The sequence below is a fragment of the Clytia hemisphaerica genome, unplaced genomic scaffold (genome assembly GCF_902728285.1).
Source record: "Clytia hemisphaerica strain Z4C2 unplaced genomic scaffold, Clytia hemisphaerica genome assembly, whole genome shotgun sequence".
NCBI lineage: Eukaryota > Metazoa > Cnidaria > Hydrozoa > Leptothecata > Clytiidae > Clytia > Clytia hemisphaerica.
This window is the reverse complement of record NW_027104599.1, coordinates 1-11003: the sequence shown is the minus strand read 5'-3', so window position 1 is coordinate 11003 and position 11003 is coordinate 1. Positions and strand designations below refer to the sequence as shown.

Genomic DNA, 11003 nt, shown 5'->3' with positions numbered 1-11003 from the left:
TGTAACAATTATAGCTTAAATTTTACCATTGATTGTCTTTATCAATACGTCAATTAACCAGTTACCAAAAAAAAATACATACAAAATCAATAATGTAAGTGTTTCGTTAGTCATTTAAGTTTTTCTCGTCGGGCTTCCATACTTGCGTTCGGCACTTCATCGTTATCGGTTGTCGCGTCGTTGCGTCCACAAACCGCTCTTCCGACCACGAGACTTTCAGTTTCCCCAAGGGGAGAATATTATTCAGCTGATCTGGAACCGCCATTTCCATCACGTAGATGCTTTCGGTCCAATTAGATAGTACTTTTCCCATTCGGATTTTCAATTCCGAACGGAAACCTAGGTACGGGTGGTCTGAATCTTCCTCCATCTGAGCATCTGTAGTGTACCCCGACGGCCGAGTTGAGGTTTTTGTCGTGGTTGTGATTCCGTCCCAGCTTTTGAGGGTACTAAAGGTCGTCTGCAGCGTTCAAAGTTTTTGGTTTCTTTTTTTTCTTTTTTTTCTTTTTTCTTTGGTTTCTGTTCACGGAATAGACTTGTTCAGCTTGTTGGATTGGTGGTCTAGTCATTGTGTCCGCGGCACTATTTTTTGAACTCTTTCTGTAATGTATTGTAAATACGTATTTTTGGAGCATGGCTGACCAATAAGAGATTCTTCCGGTCTTGTCGCGGAACTGCAGTGCGTACGTAAGAGGTTTGTGGTCGGTAAATACTTTAAAAGGTTTATCTTCGAGGAATTGGTTGCAATCTCGAATCGAGTAGACCAAAGCCAGCAATTTCTTCTCTGTTACTGTGTATCGAAGTTCAGCGTTTTTTAGAATTCTCCCTCCGTACTTGACTGGATGTGGGTGGTCACCATTCACAGATTGACTGAGAACGTACCCAATTGCGATTTCTGAGGCGTCTGTGTTAAGGATGAAGTTCTTCTTAAAATCTGGGAACTGGAGAAGTGGAGGGTTGGTTAGTCTCTCGATGAGTGTTTTCCAGGATTGCTCTTGCTCCGTCGTTGTTGGCTTCTTCGCGTTGATTAACGGCTTTACGTTGCGTGCTTTTGATTTTTCTGCATTTTTCTTCTGGAGAAGAGAAAGGTCTGACTGTAGCTTTACCAGCTTCAGGATTAATCCCCTTCGCCGGGGATACATTAGTCGCTCGAGCTTCACGTTTAGTATTTCTTGTTCAAGCGCCAGGCATTGTTTCTCATTGAGGCTTTCGACATTTAGGTTGCGATTAATTGGTGGTTCGCCAGGATACATCAATGGGATGTGATTGTTGTTGATAAATCTCTCGAAGAGGTAATTTTTTGTTTCTTCGGTTATTCTTTTGAAGGAATAGTTGTGATGTGAATTATTCATTTCCCAGTATTGTTTAGTTAAGATTTCGTGTAAGATCGACATCAGGATAGGGACGGGATGCGGTACCGGAGCAATTTGGTGGATCAGTTTGTTTTTAATCACGTGGTTTTAAAGTGGTTCCATAAACCGTGGTTGAAGATAGCCTTTTGTTGGTTCGATCCGCTAGCTGGCGGTTGGCGGTTGAACAGCTGGGAGATTGTAAGGTAAATCTATAGATCTTCAGTTCTATTCTATCGAGCTCGAAGGCTCTCGTGGGTAGGGTTAAAGATTGTAAGATTTGGTCGCTTGGGAGGTGATCAGTGATCACAGCGTATTCATTAGACCTTCGGTCTCACTCGGGTGAGCCTAAGACTCGAGAAGTGATTAAGAAGATTGTATGGATAGGGCTGCGCTACCTGACCAGGACGCGATATATTCAATAGATCCTTGGTCTCACTTGAGCGAGCCGAAGGCTCGTTAGAGCGAGTTATAAGGATTGTATGAATATAATCACCTTACTTCGGATCGTTGATGTTCGCGATTCGTCGGTGACAATCTGCGATCTTTCTCTGTCGCTTCTTAACACGCTTCATCAGTTTTTTGATCTGCCTCTCCTCCTTCTTATGCAGTCTCCGAAGCTTCGCCAAATTCTTTTCGACCTGACCTCGCGATGAGATGGGAGGTGGTTGGCTCGATCTGCTGTGCTTTCTCTTGTCTTGGCTTGTCGACGATGCTTCTGTATTATTTTTCTTCGGAATCTTGTAGGGTTTCAACAGGTTTAAAGGGTCTTTGCAACTTCTGTTTGTGATGACACTCTTTAAACGTCTCTGTCCTTCAAGTATCTCGTTCAGAATGTCCGACATACCCAAACTACTGTAACAAGTCACTGAAGCGAAAACCTTTCATTAAATTTTTAGCAGCGACAGATGCCAACAGGTTGATTGAAATATAGAGTCGATCTTGTTAAGAAACAATCAGATAAGTTTGAAAACAGGCTCGTAAAGTTTCTTCAAGCAAGAGTACCATTGAATGCATGAATGGGCATTCATGCAAAACTTGTTTTTCATTCAGCAAGTTCGCTTTGGATAGCATTCATGGCTTATCTAACAACAGGCAGCTGCTAATTCATCGAAATGATTGTCAATATCGGAAAACATATTCTTTTCCCACAAGAATTCTCGGTTTTCGGGAACTTCCCGTTTCGCCTTGTTTCTAACCATAACGACTCCAAAAACAGCCACGCCCTTTTCAAAGATCGGTGTAGAAAGTAATCTCAAACCATTCAGAAAGTGTTCGATCAAAATTCAATAATTCGGCATATCGATGTTTCTAGCCGCAAGACATTTGTTCGATATCTGTTTGCTTCGCAAGATCGGAGTTGAGTGACTACCTGGTCTATCAGAGCTTGAGTGTAAGCGTTTCGCTAAGTCCAAGCTTGGATAGACGTGGAGTTCAGTAACTACCGATCAAGTCCTGAAAGCATTAGGGGTGACAAAGCCAAAATACACGCAAGTCATCGAGAAGAGTGAGCAGCTTCTTCAAACAACCAAGTAAATAACAAACATATCCAACAGTACACATAGCCTTTGTTTTAACAAAACAAATTGAACAATAATCTCTTCGTTCTCTTGAAAATAGTGTTCTCGAAATTCACAGCAAATCGGTTTCATGGTAACTGTTCGGTAATTCGTATTTCAGTCTTCTTCAATTTTTATAAGTTTTTAATTTTTGCGATTTTTTTGTTGTGTCCCTCCATAACTGCCTATCACCATTAGGCTATCCCGGTTGAGCCCCCAGATGTCGTGTTGCTCAAGGCTGATCATACCTGAGCTAATGACAACAAAATTTATATTTAAAAGTTTTTCCCGGATATCGGCCTGACTTACCGCTGGAAGGTAAGGAGACGGGTTGGTACCCTTTGTAGTTCCTGGGTCAAGGCTCAACGGAGTGGACACGAATTTAGTTCATTATAAGTACTCAATATTAAAACACGATACCAACAATAAAATCCAAATAAATATATACAAAAAGTTCATAAAATATCCACGTCTGGATGCGCCGTTCACTGCAGATTATTACGACTTGGGTTTTATTTCACTCTGCGGAGATCCCCAACTCCGCAGTCTTTTCCTTCTCTGGGTTTAACTCAGCAATGCCAATAAATCTTATACATAATTTCTCTTCCTGGGCCGTACCGCTCGGTGGCCAATAAATCACTTTGACACCGTCGACCGGCTCCTTCGGAGTCCGGTGGGCGAGTGTTCTTTTTTGTAAAACGAAAATGTTCTTTTGAAATCAAAGTCTTTAATAATTTACACACATTCATATTTTTGTAGCTTCTTTCTAGATTCTAGATTGTTCTTTAGTTTCTTCACCATGACAATTCATCTAGCCAACCAGCTTGTGTGTATTGCACTGAAACCAATCCAATGATCAAAATTGCTATGAAAGTTGACGTCTTCATAATGCTATTCTAATAATGAAATAACATTGAACTTTGTGTATTTTTTAAGTATAATTGTGACAACCCTTTAAAAAAAGTGCCCCTGTCTAGTTTTCCTTGTCAATTATTTAAATCTTAAATTTATATTTTCAAGCGGATTTTTCCTTAAAAAAATTTCTCTGCTACAGTTTCTTGAGAGTGATAGAAATATTCTTACCTTTCGAAACTATCAGTCAGCCTTCTTGAGAGATTTGTGATAAAAATGAGTTGAAATCTCCTCTTTTTATACTCTAACTTCTAGGAAATCATCACGTGTATCATATTTACTATCTGTTTGCCTGTTTCAGCATTGCTTTCAACACATCATCATTTCTGTCATGACAGGGTTCCCAGCGGTCAGGGAAAACCTGGAAAACCTGGAAAAAGTAACTTTTTTGGAAAAAGTCAGGGAAAACCTGGAAAAGTCAGGGAATATTTAGAAAAAGTAGTGAAAGTCAGGGAAAAGTCAGGGAACTATTTTTGGAATAGTCAGGGAAAGTCAGGGAATTCCAAAATCAGTCAACAATCCTTTTCCTCTTTCATTTTTGCAGGTATTTTATCAGCCAGTAAGTATTGGTGTATTGTAAACTCTGTGATATTTATTTAGTCCACAGTTCTGACAGTTTTGTTTTACTTAGCTATCTCTTCATTAGTTTCTTTTATTTCGTTTTAGTGGTAGAAAAATGAGTAATAAGAAAAAGAAAATAACAGTATATTCAATGAGAAGTGGTTGGAAGATGACGAATTTAAGAGTTGGTTGGCTATCCATAAAGACAATAATAACAAAGCGAAATGCACTGCATGTAGAAAAGACATTGAGCTATCTAATATGGGCAGACAGGCATTGGTGAGTCATGCTAGCGGAAGTAAACACAAGGAATTGAATGTAAAAATTCAGACTTTTTTCAATCCAAAGTCTAAAAAAAGTGTCCAGAAAAATCCTTCAACTAGCGAACAAACGTCATCAGCTAGCCAGCAAACACCTGGTAAAAAGGTACAAACAACCTTAGAAGTTGTCACCACGTATGCAGACGTTGTACAAGCCGAAATCTGTTGGGCTTTAAAATGCATAGACGCTGGTTATTCTTACAATAGTTGCTCAGATGTAGGAAAGATTTTCAATCATATTTTCCCTTGTCCAATCACTAAAGATTTTTCTTTGGGCTCTACCAAACTGATGTACATGACAAATTTTGGTCTAGCACCATACTTTAAAACGTGTCTAATGGACAGGATAATGGCAAGCCCTTGCTTTGTTCTTTCTTATGATGAGAGCTTGAATGCGTTTAATCAAAAATCGGAGATGGATATTCTGATCAGATATTTTGACGAAACTGATAAGTTGGTGAAAACACGCTACTTTGATTCATGTTTCCTTGGTCATGCAACTTCAGCTGATCTCAAAAACAATTTAGACGAATCTGTCAAAAAATTAGATACAAACAAACTCGTACAAATTGGTATGGACGGCCCTAACGTCAACCTATCACTACTCAAACTTGTTCAAGAAGAAAGAGAATTAAATCAACAACATCGACTTATTGATATTGGTTCATGTGGAATCCACACCATACATAATGCTTTCAAAGTTGGAACGGAAAGTTCAGATTGGGGGTTAAAAAAGATTTTAAAAGGGTCGTTTCAGCTTTTCCATGATTCACCGGCACGGCGAGAAGATTATATCAAGAAGACAGAGTGCAAGAAATTTCCATCAAGCTTTTGCGCAACTAGGTTTGTCAAAAATTTACTCATCTATGTGTTCAGATGTGTTGCTTTCTCACTTGTTTTCACTTAAGATCCATGCTGATTTCAGACGGAAAGCATGTTTGAGAGAAATCAATTTCAAGTAACTTTTAGCTATGGATTTGCCTTGAATTTATTCACATTTTCAACGGTTAGTTATTTAGTTGCTTTTACAATCATTTCTGAATAGTTTTACATTTTAAATTTTAAGGTGGATCGAAGATAGACCAGTTGCAGATCGTTTGGTTGAGTTATGGCCGAACATGGTCAAAATGGTCAACCATTGGGAAAGTTTATCACGGTCAAAAAGACCCTCCTCAAAAAGTTACCAAAACGTTTTAAAAGGAGTAAATGATTATTTTACTCCGGCAAAGCTAAACTTTTTCAGTTATCTTGCTGATATCTTTAAACCATTTCTAACCAAATATCAGAGTGTGATGAGCCAATGATCCCCTCATCTACATGGGGATCTGCTAAGTTTATTGAAAGAGTTATTCCAAGTCTTCATCAGACCCGATATTTTGATTGGATGTTCTACCATTAGTGACTTGCGAAAAATTGATTTAAATGATGAAGCTAACTACCTCAAGGGCAAAAATTTCACCATCGGATTTGCTGCTAGAAAGTGTATAAAAAAACTCAAGAAAGATGACGTTGCTTCTAACAAACAACTTGCTGATTTTTACAACGAATGTATTCATTACGTCAAAACAACAATTCTTAAATTGTTTGCAAGAAGTCCCCTAAGCTCTGTTGTTGTGAGAAATGCTGACTCACTCAATCCTAAGGTTATTGCCCAGACAGATATGACAGCTTTGAAAGAAAAAATGAAGCTGATTGATTATTTCTCATCTCCAAACTTTAGAACTCTTGACATCGAAAAAAGGGGATGAGGCGCTTAAAGAGTACACCGAATTCATCGAAGAAATAAGAAGCTCCCATCTAAATGACCTATTGCTCTTTGACCGAACCAAAATGAGATTGGATCATTTCTATTTCAATGTTTTGGGAGCTGCAGTAGAAAAATGCAAATCATTTAGCTTTGTTTTGAAGGTTGTTCTAACACTCAGTCATGGTCAAGCTGCTGTTGAGAGGGGTTTTAGCGTAGGTAAAGCATCAATGAGAATTAACATTTCAGATGAATCGATTGTTGCAAAGAAGATAGTTAAAGATTATTTGCTTTCTAACAAGATCGACATTTCCAACTATTCTCCACCATCTAAACTAGTGTTGTCTTGCAAATCAGCCCATACACGTTACAAAGCAAGTTTACAGGAAAAGGCTGACAGTGAAGCAAAGGATGCATTGAAAGAAAAAAGAGAACTTCTTCAAAAAGAGATTGATGAGCTTGTTGCAAAGGAATCTAAAATCAAAAAGACTTGCCAGTCACTCGACAGTGATTTCGTCAATCTAGTTAGTGAGGCAGAAAAACGCCCAAACGAAATGGTCTCTTTGATCACTAAGGCTAATGCTTTAAAAAGAAGACAGAATGAACTCAACGAGGACCTTGATGACTTGCATATGCAAATAAAAGCAAAACGCCAAAAACTTAAGTAGATCTAAGAATATTTTTTGAGCGAACTTAAACGTTATTATTCACTTTTTAAGTTAGAAATTCAACTGTTGGATTATATTTTTAGCTCATATAGCTGTATGATATGGATATGGTTTTAGTTTTGATATTGCAGGATATAGTTTTTTCGGCCTGTGTATAGGTAGAGCCTATAAGATAAAGTTTTTGAATCTAGCAAACCTAAAATGTTTTCCCATTCATCCTAGTTTTGAAATTTGCTACGTGATGATATAAATTGCAGGTGTCTAATAATATTTATAATGAGTTGTGAATAAAATGAGTGACTAAATTAGGAGCTATTTTCTTGAAATGAATGTAAATTGACAAAAGTAATGTTTATTATCTTGGAATGAAGAAAGGATTATCAGCAATGATGCATATTGAAGACAATCTTTTTAGAAAGAGGAAAGTTTTTTCATTCAAATGATAGCACGTTCATCTTTACATACGACGGTACCCCTTTTGTATCCTGGTTTTAGTGGGGTTTTAGTAGACTCGCTTTTTAAAAAAAATATGTATTGAAATTGTATTAAGTTTTATTTTTTTTATCTCAATATGGTGTTTTTCAAAATACTGTCGGGGCGAACGGTCAGGGAAAAAGGCCCAATATTCTGCTCTGGTCAGGGAAAAAGGCACCTTGGTCAATCTAAAAGTCATGGAAAAAGGTCTTTTTTTTGGAAAAAGTCAGGGAAAAATATTTCTCTTAAGTGCTGGGAACCCTGCATGAGTGGGAATAAATATTGATAGACAGTTGGTTAAATAGACTGATAAAATATTTAGGAACACTACTGTAACATCATGAAATAATTTTGCACATGATACTATTTTTCTCAGTTTCCCGGAAAATTATTATAAAAAGTCATGAGCCACTGCACTATTGCTGAGAGAATTACACTAGATCACTACAATCAGAATAACAGTATGAATTTAGGATAGAAAATTTATAAATGATGTAACAATTTTTAAAAGCCAATGAAATAATTCCTGGTAAATCAAAGAAAAATTTAGAAAATTTTTGTTTTCACAACACCAAAAATGAAAAGTTATCAAACAAAAACAAACATCTTTGGTTTTTGTTTTGAAATTATTACATTTCTAAAGGAAAACATTCAAATAGGTCTGCAGAGGCTGAAATTTGGTTCTCAAACAATATTCATTCATTTGCAAGATTGTTCTCAATCAATTGCGAAATCTGAGATTTTCTGTGTGCCTATTTGACAATCTGTCTGTCTGAAAATTTTAGGAAAGGATAGAAAATCTGAAACAGCTGAAATGTTGCATTCAGTTCTTTAGGTATAATCACCTTGAGAGAACCTTTTTAATTTTTTCAAAAGTAAGTCTGTGACATTAGTCAGAGGCAACCAGATGACCCCTCTCTTGCTGTAGCTATCTAGCAAAGGTAGGGAAGGGCAACACTCTTTCTCCCTGAGTTGGCCCACTTTCCCTCTTGGTCCTTTAATTGCAGGGATTCAACAAGGGATTTGAAACCATACCGAATGCTCTACCTTTGCACTATGATGGCTCTTTAAATTTGTGGCACTTATTTAGTTTTTACAGGGCCTATAAACAATAGCTTTCAAACATTCATTGAAACTTTGAGACAAAATCACCTACACTTAAATCTAATCTGAACTATTTATGTTTTAGTTATCGAGTAAAAGAAATAATAAAAATAAAAATGGCTCGTCACAGAAATGTCAGGAATCTGGACCTTGATGATGGTAAAGAAATTCTTCAGAAATATTCTTTATTTCTTATTTTTTATAAATTGCAGAATATCCCATTTTTGTTATAAAACTCCATAAGATTTAGTTTCAAGATTTAATTTACACTCTCCTTGAAATTAGGCGATCATAAAGAAAATAAATGCTATTTTTTCATCACTGTCTAGAAATGTATGATGATTTTTACGGACGATCATTAGAAGAAACTGACTTCTGTGTTTCGCCATCCACAGGTACGAGTAATGTTTACCTATCACATTGCATTTACATCTTACACAACATTTATCATTCTTACTATAACTTTTTAAATTGCTTGATGGCCTCCAGCTTAATAATGGCAAACTATGAAACTTATCCTCTGAACATTTTGTATTATCAGCATGAATTATAATTTGGTATCCTCTCAAATTTATGGAAAATTATTGTTCACAGATAGGGTTTTTAAAGTTGATTTTCCATCTAGAATTTAAACTCATTTTGTGGTAACTGATTAGATAAAATGTACTTTATTATTTGATCGAACACTATAGAGGCAGAATTTATGTTCCGACGCGACAAAGGACACACTTTGTCTTCATTTATTGAACAAGATACCAAAATTGATGAAAAGATGAAGAAGAAAACGAAGAGGAAGATTTTGCAGAAGAAGAAGAATACAGAAGACCTCAGCTTGATCCTGCTACTCAAGGTATGTCTCCAATTTTGTGAGGGCTTATTTATTGACTTCATGGTATTAAGTGCAGGTGCTAGGATACTTTCTATTCAAAAACTATACAGCTTCAATTTTTTCTCCTAGTAGCATAATATCTGGATTTGGCTGGGTCAAATTGTGTTAGATAATAATTACCTTTAGTCATTTGTGTTCAATAACTTCAATGGTATGCATCTACTTATTTTCTTTTGATTTGGCTACAAGTTGTGAGCTTTTCCAAATATTTTCTTTTTTATCCTCAGAGAAACTTCAGATATGTATAGAGAAGATTGAGGATATTTTTGGTGATTCATATCACGAAAGAGAAATGGTGAACGCTGTGATGACAAACAATTACAATGTGGAAGCGGCAGTGGATGCTCTAATCAATAAAAGTAAATTTAAATTTGACATAGAAGTGAGTTATATGTAAACATTTTCTTATGAACATCAAGCAACGTTAATCAGCCTTTTTTATGAAAGCTTGAGTTAGTTGTCAGTTTACTTTCATCCACTCCAATAAACATTTTTTATAAAATATCACATCATCCAGTATCCAACCAGGATTACTCCCGATATAGGATAAAGTTGGTGTGATATTTCGGGACATTTGCGATCGTAGTCAATCAAAACATAATTTACCACTTGTTGACGTTCAAAACCAAATTACGGGGGGGGGGGGGAGGGGGTTGTAAATTGTACCTTTAAAACCTTTAAATATCCCAAAATAAGGTACCCTTCTTTCGCAGCTGAAAATATGCTTAAAGATTATAATTAAGGTCCGTTTTCTTTGTTTAGCTACAAGTGCAAGCGCAAGTGCTAGTGCAGTACCAACTCCACGTAAACCTGGTAGGACTTTTAATAATCTTTCATAAACCAAAAATCGAAAATTCTTACAACATATGCCAAACCCATTTTGAGATTTTCATTTGATTTATGTCCCTCATCATTAATCTTTCTTTGAAATCAATCTAGAAAAAATGAAAAAGAAAATTTACATACTTTGGCAAATTTGATGTTCGTATGACTCTGCGAGGTTTGGTTTTATCACTTTTAGACTCTGCTTCTCAGTTTTTTGGAGAATATTGACCAGAACAAATGTCAAAGTTACCATCATTAACAGACCTCTTGCAATCACAACAAGAGAACAATGCTTCTCAAGCATCTTCATCATTGGCAGATCTCCTGGCAACCTCGCCAAATAGAAATACCATATTTAATGAATGTAGTGGATCAACACTAACATTCGGCTCACCAAAACATCAACCCTCTTTAGCTGAACTGTTATCTAGTCCCACTGCTATCGCAGGAAATAGTACACAAATGGGCCATAACAAACTTAACCCGCTCAAGGGTGAATCAAAATCTAGTAGCAGTGCTTTGCCGTCACTTTCTGAATTGATGAAACAAGGACAGCATGGAACATCTCAACAGCACAGCAAAAGCAAACTCAAATAGC

General features: G+C 36.6%; 2 protein-coding genes across 2 annotated transcripts; both read left to right on the top strand.

Moving 5' to 3' along the window:
* The first annotated feature begins 4546 nt into the window (after positions 1-4546).
* Positions 4547-7113, top strand: LOC136824102 (uncharacterized). The gene is made up of 3 exons (XM_067080266.1): positions 4547-5544; positions 5768-5988; positions 6422-7113. The coding sequence occupies exons 1-3, from the start codon at positions 4643-4645 to the stop codon at positions 7111-7113; spliced, it is 1815 nt and encodes a 604-aa protein (XP_066936367.1). The 5' UTR covers positions 4547-4642.
* A 1656-nt stretch (positions 7114-8769) lies between these two features.
* On the top strand, positions 8770-10388 carry LOC136824119 (HBS1-like protein). Its single transcript, XM_067080284.1, has 5 exons — positions 8770-8850; positions 9021-9086; positions 9384-9541; positions 9808-9939; positions 10343-10388. Exons 1-4 carry the CDS (start codon positions 8808-8810, stop codon positions 9826-9828), a joined length of 288 nt encoding a protein of 95 aa, XP_066936385.1. The 5' UTR covers positions 8770-8807; the 3' UTR covers positions 9829-9939; positions 10343-10388.
* Positions 10389-11003: the final 615 nt, after the last annotated feature.